The sequence below is a fragment of the Nicotiana tabacum genome, chromosome 13 (assembly GCF_000715075.1).
Source record: "Nicotiana tabacum cultivar K326 chromosome 13, ASM71507v2, whole genome shotgun sequence".
Lineage (NCBI taxonomy): Eukaryota > Viridiplantae > Streptophyta > Magnoliopsida > Solanales > Solanaceae > Nicotiana > Nicotiana tabacum.
In genome coordinates, this window is record NC_134092.1 from 27,490,811 (window position 1) to 27,513,375 (window position 22,565).

Sequence of the window (22,565 nt, forward strand, 5' to 3'; positions counted from 1 at the left end):
CAATGTTTCACACGTCACTTGCATGTCTCACTTTGGAGGATTAAATTCCTTAACTTAGGGAATTTTGGCTTCATGGTGCACGTCTTCCAACAACCCGTGATAGGCCATTTTTTGGCTTTGGGCATTTTTCTTTTACTTTTTATATACATACACGGTACTCGGCCCCCGAACACGATTCCGACTTAGTCATTTGGACTTTTACTAAGATTTCAAAACTCCAAATGGCTCGAATTAGCTCCATAACATCTACATCACTCGAAATCACTCATACAAGGCATAAAACACGAAATAAGTACACAACACTAGTGATTAAAGCACAAACACAATAAAAGTACACTAAATTAGAGTGTAATAAGCGACTAAAATACGAGATTATAGCCTATCATCAATACCAAGCATGTAAGGACACACTACTAGAAATTCGATAAAAATCGACCAAAAAAACCGACCAAAGTTGATCGGTAATGGCCAATAACCGATCAAAACGCGACCATTTACGTGTGGACGGTATTTTAGGGATCGATTGCAAAAAAAATCGACCAAAGTTGGTCGGTATTTTAATTATGTAATCAAAAGATTCACCATCTGGGAATCGAACCGGGGTCTGTACTGTGGCACGATACTATTCTACCACTAGATCATTGGTGCATTTTGTTTTAAGATTGCCTTTTATTTGATTTATACTCTTTAATTGTATTTTTGCACGAAAATAACCGACCAAAGTTGGTCGGTTTTATTAAAAAGTAAAATTACCGAGCAAAGTTGGTCGTTTTTTTAAATGACCGGCTGAATTAACCGAACAATTTTGGTCAGTTTTTTTAATATTAATTTTTATTTATTTTAATTGAAAAACCGACCAAAGTTAGTCGGTTTCTTGAAAAATAAATTTTGCGGGACTCAAAAATAGTTTTCCGCATTTTTACGCCAAAGAAAAACGACCAAAGTGGGTCGGTTTCGTAAAAAAAATTAAAAAATAAAATATTTTGAAAAACCGACCAACTTTGATCGGTTTTTTGGTCGATTTTTTGACCGACCAAAATTGATCGGTCGAATTTTGCCAAAATTCTAGTAGTGACAGAGCTTCAACTAGCAGACATTTTGACGAAGGGACTTGGTCGAACCCAACATGAATTCCTATTGTCCAAGTTAGGAGTGTTCAACTTGTTCACACGGGGGTGTTGAAGGGTGCTAAGTTGGAATTCAGTTAGTTGTTAGGATATTAATTATAATCAGTTAGGATTAGCTAGTCTATAAATACGTGACTTGTATAGTACATTTCTTTTGTCTAAGATAAATTAAATTTTTTATTTTTATTTTAATAAATAATAATCTAATTAAAATAGGAATGATCTAATCCAATCCGATCCGACCCAACACACACACACACACACACACACACACATATATATAAAAGTAAATCCTTCACAACACGATACTTCTATATTTTATTTTTATTTTTAAAATTTTCATTCAAATTGATAGCATTTTGTTTCAAGTGCTCTCTAATTATACCTTCTTTTTATTCATTTCCAAATTAAGTTTTTTGTGGGGGGTCATTGTATTAAAAATTGGATACACAATGTATAACTTAAACTTGTGTTTGGTTTAGAACTGTATAAGGATTTGAAAAAGGGTTTGCATGAGGAGACCCATAAGGGGAGGTTTGGCAGTTTGAACGCGTTGTCCATGTATAACTTAATCATAGTATTGTTTTACTACATTTGTCTTGGTATAAAATAATACATCAATTGGTGTATTAAATCACTCCACGATTAGTTATACATGATTCAAAAGCTAAACCAAACATTGGAAAAAACAATACAGAATGTTATACCAACCCTTCAACCCAAACGAGCGCTTATTATCTAATCTATCATGTTTAGTATTTGATAGAATAAGAAGATAATACTAAAATTGTTTAGTCCTATAGAATAGAATATTAAGAACAAAATTCCAAAACCTTTTGCATATAATAAAGAAAAACTATTACTCTAATATGATGAAAATATGACCAATGATCAGGAGTGATTTCAAAATCCGGCTGATTTGCCAATTTTGATCCTGCAAGAAATTAAAGCAAGCCTTGAACCATCCTTAACTATAGCTTTGCATTTATAGAACCAATGTTTCTGGGATTTTGTCAATTCTTGATGTATGGTGTTTTATGTGTTTGAAACTCATATATATGTTGAAAGGATACAAGTAAAAACTGCATTCTATTTCGTCCTCTGTTTATCTTTCACCTGAATTTAATTTCACATCATATCATTGGTCCCTAAGATAGCGACTCCAACAGCTCAAATAAAGGGATGGCGATTCTAACAAGAAAAGCAGCATTCCGTGCATTTGTTGTTACAGATGTAATCGCGTTTGCATGCTCAGCTGGAGCTGGTGCTATATATTCAGCTACTATATCATGGCAGGAAATGCAGCAACACTAAAGGAGTTGAAGGTAATTAGGTGGCTTTACGGGGTCGCAGTTATTTTGCAGTTTTTGGCAATGACAGCAGTTATAGTTGCATTTGTAACTGGTATGTATGCTACTTTAGCACATTCACTCGGTCTCGTCATTACTGTCCTTGTCATCAGTTGCAGCTCTTTGCTTATGTACTTGTGGATTATGCATATTTGTCTGATGAGAAGCGGTAAAGAAACAAGAACTCAATGAGTAAAGAGCATGAATCTCCTTCCTTGTCTACTTTGCCTTCTGCTTATATATGTTGATACACCAACTCAGTTAATTTGAGTATATATTGGTCGTGATCCGGAATGTTTAAGAGTGATTCGGACACTTAAGTTGCATACTAGTTAAGTTTAAAAAAATGAGTTGTAACTAGCTTTGGTATCATGATTTAAAAGTTTCAAAAGGTATGCATGATGATTTTGGACTTCTCCGCAAGTTTTGGTTAGATTCCGATGAATTTCGGATGGATTTGGATTATGTCGCGCTCTTATCGGAGTTGTTTCTTTTGGCATAAAGGGTACCATATTGAGCAAACGATCGTTTGGCATATCGTAAAGATGTGCAAGTTTTGTTTTTAAAATAACTTCTACTAATTCAAAATTATTATGGGTTCTTCATTATTGTATAATATTATCTGGATTTTAATTTGTTTTCATGTATTAAAGTAAGACGTCTTAATTACTTTAAAAAGAAATTCGTTAATTACTTTAGAAGTTACGCGTTTAACTAAAGTTAAACTGCTCTATAACAGTCTCGTTTGTTCCCAATATTTTTGGATGTTATAGCAAAGTGTTGTTATAGAGAACACATATTATAACATAACATGAAAATTAGTTCCGGAAAAAATTTGGCTTTTATAGTGAAATATTGTTATATAAGGATATTGTTATAGAGAGGTCTGACTGCATTAGTTTTGCAATTTACACACAATTTTGTTTATCGACATATATACAAATCAAGCCGAAATACTACTCCAACCATTTACTATATTATACTTTTACCAACTAAACTATTAAGTTTTGTTGGAGTAGATAATTAGAATTTCTGTTGAGACTGCACTTCCAAAGTCAGTCGTCTTTGCCCAAGTGTGAACTGCAGACGACTCTCCAGTGGTTTCATTCCTTCTTACTGTACTTCTGGGTCAACCCAACCCGAATGGGAAGAAGAGGGTCAGCCAAACTGCGGTCCACTTTGTACGTTTGCTGAGCAGACTACTCAGGCATTTTAGAAAAGGGAAGGGAACTTCTCACCCCGAGGGAGGCGGGAAGCGGTAGCTTCTAGAACCAACTAAACTATTAAGTTTTGTCGGAGTAGATAATTAGAATTTCTGTTGAGACTGCACTATGGACTGCAGAAACAAAAAACATGGTGAGCAACTTAGGAAAATGGCACAAAATTTCTATATGAACGGAAGATTACTCTTCTTCAGTTCTAAATTAGGCTCATTTTCTCAGTATTCATGGTACCGAAAAGAGTACAACCGATTAAATTCCGTTAACTGTAAAATTAGTTTTCATTATGACTATATATTTGAAGGTCAAATATGAACCAAAGTGCATATCATTTATCATGTTTCCTTAACAACTCAAGATAACAACTATGATTTAAGGAGATACGGTAAATTCTTTTTCTAGAATTTTTTTTAATCATTCATGCTAAGTTGCTTATCTTTTCACCTTATAACTTGTACGATACATTGTGCAATCTTATACCAACTTTTTTACTTTCGAAAAAATCAACATAAAGTATCTATATCCATGTCACATCCGATGCGGGCACATCCAAATAAATGAAATATCCATGCAATATAGTTGTTTGCCAACAACAACAAACCCAGTATAATCTCACATATAGTGTAGTGTGTACGCGGTCTTACCCCTACCTTGTGGAGATAGAGAGGTTATTTTCAATAGACCCTCGGCTCAGAGAAGCATAAGCACCTCGTTAAATTGAGAAAAAAACAGCATTATTTTTCTCCTAGATAAGAACTGCTTGTGAAGTTAACATCCAAATGGCATGTCATTTCACACGAGTAGAAGAATGTTGCATACCTATGACACCATTATGCAAAAGGCAATAAGAAAGTTCTATACAGAGATACACTTGCCTTCCAAGATGCTGCACAAGAGTCAGGGACCTACGTATGTAACAACTAAGGTAAAATTTGTGAGTCAAATTACTCCAACCATCTAAAAAGAATCAAAAATAAGTTTGGAACAGAGCTGGACATCGACATAAAGCAATTGAATTCAAGAAAAGAAAATGTGAGCACTATGTTACCTTTTAAAAAAAAAAAAAAATTGTGAGCACTCGAATTTTGTAAGAATTTAACATCTCTTGAAAAACTGAACGACAGCCATAAGTTTTCAGCCTCACCGTCTCGCCCTAACTTACTAAGTTTCATATGCCAATCAGCAGAGGTTTTTGAGAGCATCTTACTGGCATAATCATCAACTTATCATTTATATACTGAGGTCTGATAGCCCAAGGAGCAAAGCTATACATACTTTTTCTTTTTCTGTCTCTTTCTATTTTAAGAGAACTTTTCATAATAAACTCCGAGGGATTAGACGTAGGTTATAGGAACTTATTCAAGGTATTGGCATTTCAAGGACCACCACTTGCTTTTATAGAAACCACCGGCGCATGGAAGGAACTGCGACTAATCAAATGAGAATCTAGAAACAAAACTATGACCGTGATATCGTCATGAAAATGTCGCCTCACTCCTCTATCTATCCTTTTCAGGTCTGCATATCTCATTTCTCTTTTCTTTGCTGCTTCCTGAAGAGCAGCTTTTACGAGTTTTCTAGCAATTCCCTGTACAAATTTGTAATATGTTAGTTTTAGTAGAGAAAACAGCTGACACAGTAATTTAATGCAAGTTCCAACAGTCAGTCAATCACTGTTTCTTGAAGTAGACAGGTCATGAAGAAAACAAAACTTACATGCTCAACTGCACAAATAGTCATAATCGAATATGCAAGAATCTAGTGTCGCTGTCTAGTGAACACATTACACAAGTATAAGCATACGTGTGGAAACTGGATGCCCGTTGAATCAAGAATAAAACCACAAAAAGGAAAAAAGTTACAAGTAATACTTTAGACCTCTAAAATTTCTCTGAAGGAATTATCGCATTTAGATCCCCAAAAGGTAACCATCATGGTAAAAACCCCTCAAGTATCAATAAATGAAACAATTTTAATAATTACAAAAATAAAAAATGCTTTCACTGAGTAATATACTTGATGGATGCTCAAGATTGAAAGAAAGGAAGCAATCGGAAAGGAGAGGATCAAGATGGTAAGGTTTTCCCCAGTTTGAATTGTAATGTAATTGTTACAGTATATTTTAACCAGATAAGGCTATATACAAACACCAGGTGTGGTTAAGTTTGGCAAGAGATAAGAATATAGGGGAGAAAATTTCATTAACACGAAAACTTAAATTTCACTTCTACCCGGGGATGAAGTGACCTACAGTGATCAAACAAGTGGGCTGGTCTGCTCATTATTTATTTTGTTTTCGTCATTTTTTTTCACCAACTTGAAGTCTGATTTGAAAATCTCTCTAGCTAGAGCACCATTAATTAGTCTATTGGTAAAGGAAACCCGGGAATTCAAGATTTTGTTCAGTCCTACCAGACGAGACTCCCGCGCGGTAGGAGCGGACTGAGTCGAGTTCTCTTAGATATCATTGCATTTTTTGACTCGTGGAAAGTGGAAAGGCAGAAGTGTCAGTGGAATTCCAGGGTGTCTTACTTAGATCGCATTTGCTTTCTGGATACGGCAAAATCATTCTATAAGATCAAGTTGAGGTCCCTTTTCTCTAACTAAATGACAAGCTGGACGTTTCCAATACCGACAGCCTAAGTTGCTCCGACATGGCAGTTTAGGTACCGCACCAGTGTCGACACGACACTAGTATGGGTGTGGATATGGAATCCGTACAGGATCTGGTCAAATAATTTTGGGTACTTTGTCCATGGCGGACGGAAAAATTTGAGACGAGATACAATTTGATTCCCGAAATCACAACTAAAACTAAAGTAAATTTGAAGAAAATAGCATAACTTATCTAGGAAATCAATCTTTTACTTATCTACAACTTGAGAACAAAACAAATACGCACTTTACAAGCTATACGTAAGCATTCTACAAAATTTCTCATAATTTAGAGATATTTCTATATATTTATTTTTCTGAATTATTTTTAATCGGATCCCCGCACCCGGATCCGTATAAGGATCCATATCCCCGAATCATAGAATTTACATCTCGAAGGATCCAACCACTAGATCCGCACTAGTGTCAGACACCCACACCTATGTCCGGGCAACTTAGCCGACAGCAGCTCCCGCTGAAGTAGCCTTTCGTCGCCCTACCAAACGAAAGAAGTCACGACGAAGGATCATGATATTTCAAGTGTGATGTCTTAGGCCATGGCTTCTTTTTAAGTGCTGGGAGGGAACGTATCACATTAGAGGTGAACGATCGAAGGCTTCTTTGTAAATATATTGATAAGACACCAAGCTATCTTATCAATAAATTCTTTTTTCTATGAAAGCAAGAGGTAGAAAGTTTTTGTAATGCCAAAAGAGACCTTAAAATTATGACTATAATCTATGTTGCGCAGACTATTCAAAACAGCTGCCGCACCTGTGTCGGATCCGACACGCACCCGCCAATATTTTCGGAGAGCCCGAGCAATATAGACTATAATATGTATTGTTTTTGATAAGTATATAAAAATAATACATATTTAATTCATAATCTCAAAGTTCTCTTTTGTAATCAGAGGTATTAATGTCAAGGAATGCCTGCTACTTCCTTTTCTCTTTAGGTAAAAAAACCAAAAACAAGAAAGTGATATCCCTCTCCTTTCCTTTCTTTTCTTTTGCAAGGTCTCTGTTTCTTTTTCCCTTCATTGCGATCTAAATCATCTTTAAATGCTATTAATCTAAGGTTTAATCATGAAAGTGGCTAGTTAAACTTTTTTTTAATAAGTAAAGGAGTTTTTAAAAATGTACCAAGATGGTACACCAGAATACAAGCAACTTTCTTTACATCCCCAAGAAATCACATAACTCTATGAACTGAGTTAAATTTTCAATCCTACAATTCCTACACCAAAGATAAAGATTCTACAAGCATCTACTCTTAATAAAAGAAACATGGGGTTTTTTATTAACTTATTAACTAATCTCATTTTTAATTTCATATATTTCTTGTTTTGTCCTAGTTTTAAAATTAAAATATAAACACAGGTACATATCTCAAAGCACACAAAGAGCAGATTTACTAAAGAAATTCAGATTCCTTGCAAGCAAACAGAGAACTCACAGATAACACAACAGTGTTCTCCGAAGATTGAGGAACAGGAAAAGGTCTATTAAGAGAGAGATTTAAACTAGATAAAATCGTAACACCTACATGTACTCTTGTAACATCTCTCCCCCCCCCCCCTCTCTCTCTCGTTAACAAATCAGAATGATATGATAACTAGAAAAAATAGAAGATTTGACAAACAAGTAGATAGATTCTTCCTTATCAAAAAGAAATGAGGACAATCTTACATGGTGTTCACAACGACTGACAATGTCCACGGCCTCTTGATTGCTTAGATGCTCCCATAAGCCATCAGACGCAAATATGAGAAACTGATCTTCTGGAAGGAGCTTCTGTACAAATATTGATGGCTCAGCTAGGAGAATTGGCTTCAGGAAGGTTCCAGGAAATCGAAATTTAGGGAGCAAAGGCTCTCTGTTAAACTCTGCTCTCTTCAAATATGCATCACCAATTGATCTTGACACCTGCAAGTGCATTAAAATTTTAGCAATAATACTATCGAGTTGATATCATCTGCTTCACACAGCTCAGATAAGTGTAATGAATAACCTTACAGTGAGTCTGATAACATGGAACTTAAATACCTGTATAATTCCCTTCACGCGCCAAACCTTGTGCTTTAAAACTACTACATGCGGATCATCAGGATGCAGTGAACGCAGTTCCTCACGGACAGACGCCAAACTCGCATTGTGTTCAGAAGACAATTGAATTGCTTTGACCTCTTTCATAGCCCTCTCCCGTTTCCCTAACACCGCACGAGAATCTCCAGCATTTGCGATGTATAATATCCCACTGCATATAATACCCACTAAGCAGCATGATCCCGCAGAAGCAATTTGGGGTTTAGTTTGCCATTGCTTTCTCACTAAAGAAAGGAACTCCTCTTCTGTTTCCAAATATGCCTTGCTTATAACGTCGGCTGACATAACTTGATCCTCTGAGGTGAATTCTGCATCACAAATAGCTGTCAAGTAAGTAACATATGCATTAGTAATCTTCAAACAGTATAAAAGAGTGCGTACATGTCAAATGAGAGAGAGAATCATGAAGCTTTCTTCCCTCAAACTTTTCTTTTTTTTTTTTGGGGGGGGGGGGGGGGGGCAACCAGTAGGATGATCTAATCCTATTTTACAGAATAAGCCTGATGGCTTTAACAAACTTTTCTATGACATATTACATGAGCGAAGAAAGTCATACATGTACGTTAGTGCTATATGTATAGATGTGAAAAGCATTGTCATACAGCAGTGTGCTTGTAGTGGGTGGTCTTGCATTGATTTGGAGTACAATGGGTGATGTGACAAGCACAATAAAGGAGGTAATGTTTAGTTGGGTTTTCAGAAGTAGGAATAGAAGACATCAACATGTCCCCCCCCCCCCCAACCAAAGCGCTTATGTGGGTAGTTTGGAAGGAGAGAAATAAAAAGGCATTTGAAGGGGTTGAAAATGATTTTGTGGATATGAGGAATAGCCTTTAGTCTCTGGTTTCCTTTTGGTGCACCCTTGAGTTCCCAGTTTGTCTAGATAATTGGATGAGCTTTGTATAGAACTTTTTTTTTGTGATAAGGTAAAGTATTATTGATAAAAAGAGTACAAAACAGGGCAGACAGCACCTACAGAGATCACTCTATTACATCTTTCCCAACAAATCCAAAAATTCCAGAAACTGATCCATACTATCTAATAAACACCTATTACACCCAAAAAAATAGATTATGCAAACATTGTTTTACGGTAGGTTCTCTACTTTCCGGCTTACAGCTAGTACACGTGCATTTCGCCAACATAAGATTATTTACCTTACAAAAGAATTACATGAGCGAAGAGATCTATTATCGGATCTAGAATTTGATCTAAAGTCCAGTTTATGGATGTGTTCACTCAACATCCATAGGCGGGAGGCTACAAGGCATTTTAGGAAGTGCCTTCCATTCAGTTTTCTCCCCTTTAGGTATTCATGCGCTAGAACTTTTAAGATTATTTAACGTTGTTATCCTTATACCAGATGGTGAGAACACAAGTTTTCCAGTATAAGATTAGATGTTAATGCTCCTGCTGCATCTGAAGAAGCAGCGGTGAAGCAGCCCTGGGAGGTAGGGGCATAGGTCGAGGTAGAGACCATCTAAGTTGCTCCGACATGGCAGTTTAGGTGCCGCACCAATGTCGACACGACACTAGTATGGGTGTGGACATGGGATCCGTACAGGATCTGGTCAAATAATTTTTCCATGCCGGACGGAAAAATTCGAGACAAGATACAATTTGATTTCCGAAATCAGAACTAAAACTAGGGTAAATTTGAAGAAAATAGCATACCTTATCTAGGAAATCAATCTTTTACTAATCTACAACTTGAGAATAAAAAAAAATCTACACTTTACAAGCTATATGTAATTATTCGACAAAATTTCTCAAAATTTAGAGATATTTCTATGTTTTTATTTTTCTTAATTATTTTTAGCCGGATCCCCGCAACCGAATCCATACAAGGATCCGTATCCCCGAACCTTAGAATTTACATCTCGAAGGATCCGACCTCTAGATCCGCACCCGTGTCCGAGCAACTTAGGAGGCCATGGTCAAGGTAGGAATTGAGAGAATGGTGCAGCTAGAGCTAGGGCTCCTAGAGCTGCTAAGCAGGAGGAGCTAGTACTCGAGGAGTAGCAGGTGCCAATGCCAATTGCTCTGGTGCCAGCGGTTTTACCAGAGGGCGTTCAGGAGACGCTCCTGGGGTGGACCAGGTGATTAAGCTATTGCTATGAAATGCAGCTGATCAAGTAGAGAGAGTCTAGGTTGGCTCAAGAAGGGGATAGAAATGCCAGGCCAAACAGGCAGTGAGAGGGTATTTGTGACCATTTTTTAAAGTAAACACTATGATGACCCTTAGCAATTTCTGGATGACATCCATAAGGCATTAGCGGTGGTGGGTTGCAGTCATGTGCGAGCTATTGAGCTTGTAACTTACCAGCTGAGGCAGAGATGTTACATATTCATGGTCTAGAACCTTCTCCACCAGTCCCCTTGTAGTGCTTTACCTTTGACCTGGGATGAGTTCGGTACAACTTTTAGATTTTTGCCTATGGATTTTTCTTTTTTTTGGAGTAAGATTTTTGCCTATGGATCTTAAACCAAAGGGACTTGTCATGCTTCATAATAGACTTCAATTCTCCCTAGGTCATACAACATAGAGTCATCATGAAGGCTTCACATTTAGTAATACAATATTTGTGGACAAGGCACATGTAAGATCTACATTGCTGACCCTAACACCATGAGTACCGTCTCTAATGCATGGCTTATGTTTTTCATTCTTTTTTTCCAATCAGGTACATATAAAGGAAAGAACAATCCAGACCTTTCTCGGCCTTTTGGCTAAGATCAAGTGTAGTAAAGGAACGAGCAATCCTTGAACTAATCCATACAGATATATATCATCTTAAAAGGAAATTATTGCTAACATCATTAATTGACCCGTCTCAAATTCATCAGAACCTTATAGATGTTGGCAGCAATGGCTATTAAAATTCGGAGTTTCCTCTGTTATAATTGTTCCTTGCAGCAAGTTTATTGGAAAAGCTGAACAAAAATCTTACAAAGGCCTTTTAGTACTGAAACGAAGACCCAAATTCAGTATTTCCCCATCTTTGGACAAGGAATCTAAAAGATCAGATATTTATGCATAGTTGAACCTCACACAATTCGCTTCATCTCTAATCAAACATTCACTATTTCCTCTCTCAATCCTTTCTTCAGGTGATTTAAAAAGGAAAGGACATTCTTCTATCAAGTAATCCATATGGCCAGGATACAGAGCTGACTTTAGTTCTCTGTCACAACTTGCAAACAGCCAAACACACACCTAAAGGGGAGTAATTCCCAACAAGAGAGAGATGCCACATGTCCCAAATCAATCATAGCCTTGAATGCATCAGAAATTACCAGAGAGCTATCCTAAGTGTAATTTTAGTATCTTTTTTTATATAATCAGAACCAGAATCCTGCTTCTAAAAGTTCTCTGTCAGTAAGGGCATTATAAACAAGAATGATAGCATAGTGAAAGTGTTTGACCTAATCCTTCATCATAAATGACAAGAACTTACTGTTTAATCTTATCCAAAATGTGTAAAGCATTTAAAAAAAAAGGCCAGAGTTTGTTGGAACTTGGAACTTTCAACAACAGATGAAGAGGAGAAAAGGATAGAAAAGGAAGAGAGAAGAAAAAGAGGGAGAAAAAGAATAAGTAGTACCAAGTAGTAATAACAGGGAATACAATACTTGAGGCGAACTAAACCACATGACGTAATAAAGATCTAAGAATATGAAGGAACATGAGTGCTACTAAAACTACTGGTAGGAAAATGAGAAACTTTCAACTACCTACTAACATTCTACCGTAATCATCTACCTCCACACCCTCCAATCAAGGGTCATGTCCTCAGTAAGCTGAAGCAGCGCCATGTCCTGCCTAATCACCTCTCCTTAGTACTTCTTTGGCCTACTCGACTTCTTCTCAAATCTTCCATGGTCAACCTCTCATACCTCCTAATGTGAGCGTCAATGCTTCTCCTCTTAATATACCCGAACCATCTCAACCTCGACTCCCGCATCTTGTCTCGAACAGCTTCATTCCTAATCTTATCTCTCCTGGCACACCCACACATCCATCTCAACATCCTCATTTCGGCTACTTTCACCTTTTGCACATAGGAGTTCTTGACTGGCCAACACTCAGCCACATACAGCATAGTAGGTCGAGCCATCACTCTGTAAAATTTACCCTTAAGTCTTGGCAGCACATTCTTATCACATAAAACACCGGATGCAAGCCTCCATTTCATCCATCTTATTCCAATGCGATGTGCGACATATTCGCCAATCTCCTCGTTACCTTGGATAATAGACCCGAGATACTTGAAACTACCTCTCTTGGGGATAACTTGAGCATCAAGCTTAACATCCACGTCTATTTCATGAGTCCCGTCACTGAATTTGCACTCCAAGTATTCTGTTTTGGTCCTGCTCAACTTGAAACCTTTAGACTCCTTTGTCTCCAAACCTCCAACCTTGCATTAACCCCGCCTCGCATCTCGTCAATCAACACTATATCATCGGCAAATAACATACACCAAGGCACCTCCCCTTGGATGTGTCGCATCAGCACGTCCATCGCCAAGACAAATAAAAGCGGGCTAAGATTCGATCCCTGGTGCAGCCCCATCACAATTGGGAAGTGCTACGAATCACCTCCCACAGTCCTCACCCGAGTGTTAGCACCATCATATATATCCTTAATCACCCCAGTGTACGCTACCAGAACGTCGCAAACCTCCAAACGCCTCCACAGAACCTCCCTCTGAACTTTATCGTACGCTTTTTCAACACATAGTGCAAATAAAGCGTGCTTCACTAAAGAAAAGGGTGTGCGTACATGTATCTTTTAGTGACGCCCTTTTCAAGAGCCCCTGGACACTAAGGCATATACATTAGCACATTGGTGTTGCTCGGACCCTTCAAAATCCCGATCGCACCCATGCCTATCCGACGCAATTTAGGTGTGGGTGTGGGTGTGGGTGGGAAATCCACATGGGATTTGGTCAACTTAACTTGGGTACTTTGACTACTTTTTTTTTATAAGGTAAATTGTATTAATCAAAAGGGAGAAAAAACTCCCGTATACAAGAAGTATACCAAAAAATAGATAATTTACATCAGAACATGATTCTCTACAAAAGACGCCCAATCTTCTACACAAGTAGGGGCTATATGGGTGTACCAAAAAGCGATCAAAGATAAAAGACTTCTTAAGATGTGAAAAAGGAGACTCAATCCCCTCAAAAACTCTCTTATTTCTCTCTCCCCAAACTATCCACATGAGAGCTAACGGGGCGAACTTCTACGCCTTTTGCTTGCTTCTTCTTCGGAAACCGGCCCAGCTATATAGCATTTACTTTACAGTGCTTGGCATCACCCATTAAACACCAAAAAGATTCAGGATTGCCCTCCACAAACCCAAGGACACAAGGCAATGCAACAAAAGATAATCAACTTTTTCCCCTGAGCTTTTACACATGTAGCACCAACTAACAAGTGTAATTCCTCTCTTTCGCAGATTTTCAGCAGTCAAGATCACTCCCCTCGCCGCTAGCCATGCAAAAAAGCACACATTCGTGGGCGCTTTAGGAGTCTAGATCGAGGAGTATGGAAAAGTAGCCTACTCTCTCACCAACATATTCTGGTAAAAGGACTTTACGGTGAACAAACCATCGCCACGCAACACCCATCTCCAAGAATCACAAGATGGATGGGGCATGTCTTGCCTGTATAGCAGTGCCAACAAATCTTGGAGCTCCGCAATCTCTTAATCTTGCATGTTCCTTCTAAAAGAGAGGTCCCATATTACCTCCCCCCCCCCCATTCATGCTCCTTGCGAATCTGTTGTACTATCAATTCCTTCTGGTTTGAAACTCTGAAAACGTGGGGCAAAGAGACCCTCAAAGTATCCTCTCCACACCACATGTGATTCCAAAAGCTGATTATCCTTCCATCTCCCACCCTGTAAGTGATGTTGCCATTGAAGGCTTCCCAGTTCTTCATGATGCTCCTCCACATGCCACACCCGAACGGTGTTGTGATTGCCTTGGTCCTCCAACCCCCTCCCATGAAATCGTACTTTTCTACTATGACCTCCCTCCATAGAGCATGCTCTTCTACCCAGAATCGCCACAGCCACTTCCCCAGCAAAGCTCTGTTGAATACCCTAAGATCTTTTACTCCAAGTGCACCCAACTTCTTTGGGGAAGTGACTGTCTACCAATTCACTATATGAAATCCATCCGCCGCATCCCAAAGAAAATTCCTTTGAAGCCGCTCAAGTTTATCTGTGAGCATCACAGGAACTTGCAACAGGGACAAGAAATAGGTAGGGATACTCGACAAAGTGCTTTTGATAAGCACTTCATTACCACCTTTTGACAAGTACCGTTTCTGCCAGCCTGCTAATCTTTTTTCAACCCTTTCAATTACTGGATTCCAAACTGTAGTATCTTTATGCGAAGTACCCAATGGTAGACCCAGGTAAGTAGCGGGAAGAGAGCCCAACTTACATCTGAGAACATGAGACAAAGCATCAATGTTAGCAACCTCACCCACCGGAAAAATCTCACACTTGCCGAGGTTGATTTTGAGTCCTGATACTATCTGAAACCACTGTAGGACCTGCTTCAGGCAGGTCAACTGATCCATATCGGCATCACAGAAAACCAGTGTGTCATACGCAAAAAGCAAATGAGAGACTCTTCGGGCACTAAGCACCCCGATCGGAGCTGAGAATCCTCTCAAGAAGCCTCCGCCCGCCGCACGATCCATCATTTTACTCAGAGCATCCATTACTAGAATGAATAGCATGGGGATAGAGGGTCACCTTACCTGAGACCCCTGGAGCTGCCAAAGAAACCACACGGGCTACCATTAACCAGGACAGAGAATCTGACTGAGGAAATGCAGAACTTGATCCATCCCCTCCATCTTTCCCCAAACCCCATCCGCATCATAATGAAATCCAGGAACTCCCAATTGACATGGTCGAAAGCCTTCTCAAGGTCCAACTTGCAGAGTAAGCCGGGTTCTCTATTTTTTCTTCTAGAATCTACAAGTTCATTTGCCACCAAAGCAGCATCCAGGATCTGCCTACCTTCTACAAACGCATTCTGGGAGGACGAAACAGACACGTCAAGAACCTTCTTGAGTCTGTTGGAGAGCACTTTAGAAATAATCTTGTAAATGCTCCCCACGAGAATGATAGGCTTGTAGTCTCTGATACAAGATGCACCTTCTTTCTTAGGCACAATAGTAATAAAAGAAGCATTGATACTTCTCTCGAAAACACCATTCACGTGGAAGTATTCAATGGCTTCCATCAACTCCTCCTTAATGGTGTCCCAACAGAACTGGAAGAAAGTCAAGGAGAAACCATCAGGCCCGGGGGCCTTATCGCCAGCACAACTCGACACAGCCTCGTGCACCTCCTCCTCCTCGAAAGCCCTTTCTAGCCACTCACTGTCTCCTTCCCCTATGTGGTTGAACTCTATTCCCCCAAAGTAAGCCTCCAACTAACTTCCTCTTTGTATAAGTTCTCATAAAACCCCACTATCGCCCCCTTTACCTCCTCCTCTCCCTCAATCCTCACCCCATCCACAACTAAGGACTCTATGAAGTTTCTCCTTCGATTTGCGACCGCAACCCTGTGAAAAAACTTGGTATTCGAATCCCCTTCCTTTAACCAGAGCGCCCTCGATTCTTGCCGCCAACTAGTCTCCTGAGCTATTGCTAACTCGACTATTTCCCTCTTAACCTCCTCCAATCTCGCTTTCTCAGATTCATCTAGCTCTCTCGCCCCTTCCCCTATCTCTAATTCCCCCAATTCATGCATAAGCTCCATCATTTTAACCTCTACCCTCCCAAAATCCTCCTTATTCCACCTAATAATATCTCCCTTGAGCAATTTGAGTTTCTTCGAAAGACGGAACGAAGGTGACCCTAATACCCCGAAGCTTGTCCATCATTCTTTCACTTTGTCACCAAATCTTGGCACTTTCAACCACATGTTCTCGAATCGAAAAGGAGCACGCACCCCGCTCCCTCTGCATCCATCTAGCAAGATAGGCAAATGATCCGAAGTCAGCCTAGGTAAAGGAATCTGCAGCACATTCGGCATCAGCTCATCGCAGGAGGGCGATATCAGAAATCTATCAATTCTAAACCTTGAGTTAGAATCCTCCGCCCTGGCCCAAGTAAACCTTTCCCCCGACAGAGTAAGATCAATAAGAAAGTGATTATTGATGAAGTCAGAAAACTCCTCCATGGCCCTCGAAATCAGACTACACCCTAATCTCTCCTCTGGGAATCTAATAGAGTTAAAGTCTCCCTCTAGAACTCATGAAATGTCCCATTCCCCCATAATATTGGCCAGTTCCTCCTAGAAAGATATCTTGGACCCTTCTCTTACTGGTCCGTACACTCCCCCAAATCCCCACTCCACCCCACTCACTCTATCTTTGACGAGAGCTGCTAAAGAAAAAACTCCTTTCTTAATTTCCTTTACCTTCAAGCTTCTATCATCCCACATAAGAAGAATGCCCCCTGCACTTCCCGCTGCTAGGACCCAATCATATTGGTTTCCTGCTGCTAAGACACTTCTCACAATCGCATCCGACAAAGCTTCCATTTTGGTCTCCTGAAAACAAACTAGGTTGGCACCCCACTCTCTAACTTCCACTTTGATGATGGCCCTTTTGTTTGGGTCATTCATCCCCTCACATTCCATGAAAGAATCTTAACTTCCATAAGTAACAATAGCCCCCTTTTCCCCACCCCCCTAGCCGAGGTCTCTTTCTCCCTGTCACACACCCGGCCCCTTCTCTGGTACACTACTACATCCCCTAAATTATTTTGCTTAACACATTGACCCAACTCCCTCCCTGCACCTTCATAAAAAGACTGTTGCTCAATCTCCCTCAACAGTTCTAGCACCCTATCTTCCTTCCCTTCAAAAGAAACACCTAAGAACTTCACGAAATTTAATAGTTTATCCTCCATCCAGAAGGACATATCCCCTCCTCCAATCTATGACGAAATTGGGTAGGCGTCTTCTGTATGTTACCCTTTCCTTGCTCCTACCGAAGGAATACAAGACCATAGCATTGCTAGCAATAGGAAGTTTAGGTGCCGGGAGGATCTCATCATTACCAGCAGGGTATCGAGATGGAGCCCTTGGCGGCATATTAACTGGTATTACTGGCCCGCCACTGACATCAATTTGGGAAGGCGCAACAATCTCCCCAGAAGAAGGAGCTTGGAGTGTAACCTCAGCACAGCTAAGCAAAGGGGAAGATGGGGGGTGATGGAACTGGGTCCATCCGAGGCGGGAGGCCGTGGAATAACACCACCAGCTTTAGCCGGTGCTGCCCCTGGAGCAGCGGCCGAAGAGGGGCGCAGGTCACTAAGAGCTCGGTGAAGAAATACTACTGTGTGAAGCACCATTGGCAGAAGAAGAAGGAGCGACTGCTCCCATATGCTTAGGAGCATTACCAGACGCAACTTGATATAATTTGGGCCACTTGGGATCAATTCTAATTCTATTGGGAAAAGTTGATGGGCCCATGTGTGGAGGCTCATGCCTATACTTGCTGAAAACTTGCCCGGCCCTATGATAGTTAAAAGGGGACCGGCCCATTCTGCCTTTCCAGCTCGCATCACTAACCCAGGGGCATTCACGTCTTTTCCTCCCGATAAAATTTTGCCTTCTTCTCCCAAATTCAAACCTCGCGTCTCTTCTCGATCTAACGTCTGATTCCGGCTTAGTCCACTGGTCTGGTGAGTCCTCCCCTCCCTTCAGAGACTGATTTTCCCTCCCCTCCCTTCTATTTGACCTTCCCTTTTCTTCCGCAACTACCACAGGCATAAATATAGGGCGAAATTCAGGGCTCAACCAAACCCTGTAACTCAAGTAGCCATCTTCCACCACAGTGGAGACAGGGATTCTGCCCCTTTTCCTCACCATAATCGTCATTCGCGAGAGATCGTGTAGGCTACAAGTAACATCAATAAAATCCCCCACAGATTTTCTCAATCTTCTTGAATAGGTCAAGACACCAAAGATGCACCGGGAGACCCACCATGTTGACCACCTATGTTTTGCCGGGGAAACGAGGGTCGAGACACCCATCGTGCTCCACCCATCTGTCATAACTTTAAGAAGTTCCCATCAAACCACTGGTTTCCTCTGACAAGAGTTTCTGAAGCTTGAGACTTGTCGACAAATCGAAAGAGATATTGCGTGTCCCCCAGTTGCGATATTTTCAGTCCGTCCTTGACATTCCATACCTCTGCTGCCCAGTTCCTAACAGCCTCTGGAGAACCAACATATTTGGAGAAAGACCCAATCAGACAAGATTCCAAGAAACCCTTGCGCCTGAGGGTGTGCTCCTCAAACAACGAGAGAAGTGCGGCTCTTGCCCTACGTCGAGCTTTCGATGGCATCTTCCCCCAAGTTCTAGGGCTGGCCAAGAGGCAGCTTTGATGAAAGACATGTTTTCCAGCTTTCTAGATTTTAGGGAGAAGTAGGAGCTTCTCTCTCTAGAGTCCATCATATCTAAATTCGGCTGTCCCAAAATACTATTTGTAGCTCCGGTGTTGCATGATGCCGGAAAATTCATAGAATGCCGCCTGAATCTGAAGATTTTCGCCGGAAAATAGAAAAAATCTTCTGATTTAGGAGGAACTGGGATGGGAAGGCACGGAAAAGCCTCGCGAAGAGGCTGACTAAAGAAGAACTAGTGAGGTCTGGTCGGAGAAAGCCTCACCTGTCGCCGGAAAATGGTAAAGGTCGTCGAAATCTGGATATTCTTAGACGGGAAGGCTCGGAACAGCCTCGCGATGAGGCTGTCTGAAGAAGAAAAAGTGAGATCTGACCGGGATATGCCTCACGCGCCGGAGTGTGGCTGAGAAGATGCCGGAACTGGGCCGCGCGTGACGGCGCGTGGGTGGTCGTACGCCGGAGATTCTAGCTAGGTTTTGGTCGCGATAGGCTTGTCTCTTGGAGGGTGGTGGTACAATCCTAGGATTCATGAAAGAGAAATGTCTCGGGGTAAGTGCCTGAGAGCATTTTTTCTGGAAGAATGCTTTTAAGTCTTGACAGTGCTATGATAAATAATTGGGTGCTTTGACTACATCTTGACCAAGTATAGATTGATCCGTTATTTGGTTTGACTTTTGGGTTTATGTCATATATATAGTTATAGAACGCTTTGTTATTACACGAGATATCTTATGAATAAAATATTAGGTGTTTAAATTTTATTAATTTTAGTTCAATAACTTGTATTAATCGTCGTAATAATAGTTATTGGTTGTATTCTAGCACCCTTATGCGCATTCAGATCCATACCTCTAGATCCTAAAATTTATGTGATGAAGAATCCAATATCGGGTACCCGCACCTAGTTTGACGCTCCGAGCAACATAGAATGAAACACATCCTAAATCACGCGAAGTACTCAACCTATACACCTAGCTTTAGTGTCTAACCACACTAAACAACAGATTTTTTTTTTGATAAGATGCAATAACACATTTAATAAAGATTTAATACACTATGAAAGAGCTACATAATTGGGAATACATGTGTGTCATATATGAGTGTGCATGTACAGAATAGTCACTACAGTACCTAGAGTACGTAAGTAGAAGATAAGGCTTTGTTTCAGAAGCACATATATGTAAGTCACAAATGAAATGCCACAGATACAGTTGATCTTTAAAGCATAGGAAAGAAGAAAAGGCATACTCTTGACGTTCTTGAACAGGCGGTCATTTATAAACCGGGCAGCTTCTGCACCTGCATGGCCATCATATATTCCCACAAAGGTGCCCTGAAGACCTGTGTTGACCGAACTCATCGGCCCCGATTCAAGCTGACTGTGATCCTCCAATGTGTTATTCGCTTGAATTACAGCCATCGAGAACTCCCCATTAACATGGTGTCCCGAATCTTTATACCACCACAATCCATCAACACTGCCGTCCGGATCTTGGTCTCCTCCTCTACTATTGCTATTTTCACCTTCATTATTTATAGAAGGCTTCCAACAAGGGTATACAAACTTTTTCCATGTAGTTGTCACCATCTCTTTGCATGTTACTGTTATTATGAGTCACTCATATGATCCAGCAATCGAGTACTTGTCAAACCAAGATTACATCGAAATCCTAACCCCAGTTTTATAAAGCTTGCCAAAAGTTCCACACTTTGCACATATATCAAGCAATGCAACACCCAAAATGATCCAGCAATCAAAATACCTATGTTGTAAATCTTGTGAAAAGTTCCAAGAAATGCATATCACTAATCTGCTTACCGAGAAACCATTAGCTAACTAAATAAATGATATGTACCCAAAGCCTGCATTACAGAGACGATAAATAAGCAATTGAGACAAAAAAAGATAATGGGGTTTCAAGATTATGCACAATACAGAGACCAACCTATGCAAACACAATTAATCTGCATACCTACATAAACAAGAACAATCTAAACAATGATGTACCCAAAAACTGCATTAAATTGAACAATTTGAGACTAAAACAAATAATACCTATTTTAATTTTCAAGATTATTATACAGGATAAAGAAATCAAATACAGAAAAGAATTGCACATTCATATATCAAAATTGGATATTACATTGAATACCTTGTATCAGATATTCCCAATTGAGGTGGCAATGGAAGACCCCTTTATTAGATTTTGATTATTAAAATAAAAAGGATGTACTTTCTCTTGCGACGAAAGAGAAAATTGTTTCTTTACAATGGGGAAAAGGGTGATAGACAGAGGGCGTGAGGAGAAAAAAAGGGGTTGGGGTTGGGGGGTGGGGTGGAGTGTTCTTTTGGTTTTTCTTCGTTGTAAAGAAGCTGATGCACAAAAACTATTTTTTTTAAAAATGCAAAAAAAAAAAAAAAAAAAAGTAATTGGGTTTTTTTGGCTTCCCTTTTCACCCATACATATTGGACTTTCTGTTTACCGTTTGGACTACAAAGCAATTTAGCCCCACAGACTTCGATGAACATAGCACCTTTTAACACATTTGACCAACAAACTAGTAAAATCTCACACATAAGATTCAGGATGGGTAGCGTGTACCCAGATCCTACCCTTACACCGAGCAAAAAGAAAAAAATTATTTCTGATAAACTTTTGGTTCAAGAAGACGAAAAGATACAATATATCAGTATCATCAACAGAAATCATAGAAATATACACTTATTATATATAAAATATATTTTATATTTTATACTATGTATCAAATATATTAATATATAAAAATATTATTTTCCATGGCAGTTATATTGTGTAAAATCCCAATATTCACAACATTCACTTATGCCTTTGTAACAATGGCGCTAATTTTGTGTGCACGCGCATATATTATATGTGTATATGTATAATAATATTCAGTTATATATCAATCAATGAAATCAAAGTCTCTATTGCAAGTCATGTTTTAATTATCTTTCTCAAGTCTTTTGACTTCCTCTTTATTATTTGAATTAAGAGTTTGTCTACTTCTTGTATTTAAGTATGCATGGTCATTGGTAGGTTAGGTTTATTACTTCTAGCTTGTTTGACCAAATTTCTTCAATCCTAGAAGCATTTTTTTAAAGTTGATGTATTTGGCAAAGCTTTTGGAAGAAAAAAAATTACTTTTGAGGAGAAGCAAAAATAGTTTTAGAGAAGCAGAAAAAAGTAGTTTCTCTTCAAAAGCACTTTTTTGAAAAATATTTTTGAGAAAAATACACTTAGAAGTAGCCTTTAAAAGCTTGGTCAAACACTAATTACTACTCAGAAGCGCTTTTCAAATTAATTAGTCAAACACAAATTGCTTCTCACCAAAAGTACTTTTGAGAAAAGCACTTTTTAAGAAAAATCACTTTTTAAAATAAGCTGATTTTTGCAACTTGGCCAAACGGGTTATTATATTAACTTCCTTCATGTATGTCTGTATTTCATGTTATGCTTTTGTTAAGATGTTTTTCACTTTTTAATCCAAATTTTTTATTAATCATTTTACTCTAAACTTTAGCTATATGCATGCAATAACATTATGGTTGTGTTTTGTAGGTATATTCAATTCCATTTCTTCAAGTTCTTGCGACCAACATTTCGGATTTCTATCTTTTCCGGTGACTGCT

The 22,565-nt window shown here is 39.4% G+C and overlaps 1 protein-coding gene across 3 annotated transcripts; it reads right to left on the reverse strand.

Annotated features, from left to right (window-relative positions):
• Positions 1–4,716: 4,716 nt before the first annotated feature.
• On the reverse strand, positions 4,717–21,253 carry LOC107779877 (putative protein phosphatase 2C 38). Of its 3 annotated transcripts, XM_016600378.2 has the most exons (6): positions 21,067–21,253; positions 20,860–20,886; positions 20,162–20,776; positions 8,400–8,782; positions 8,043–8,279; positions 4,717–5,284 (listed from the first exon to the last, which is right to left on the reverse strand). In XM_016600378.2, exons 3-6 carry the CDS (start codon positions 20,499–20,501, stop codon positions 5,072–5,074), a joined length of 1,173 nt encoding a protein of 390 aa, XP_016455864.1. In that variant the 5' UTR covers positions 20,502–20,776; positions 20,860–20,886; positions 21,067–21,253; the 3' UTR covers positions 4,717–5,071. The 3 variants fall into 3 exon arrangements, with proteins under 3 accessions (XP_016455864.1, XP_016455865.1, XP_016455863.1); XM_016600379.2 differs by lacking the exon at positions 20,860–20,886 and having other exon boundaries at positions 8,400–8,767; XM_016600377.2 differs by lacking the exon at positions 20,860–20,886.
• Positions 21,254–22,565: the final 1,312 nt, after the last annotated feature.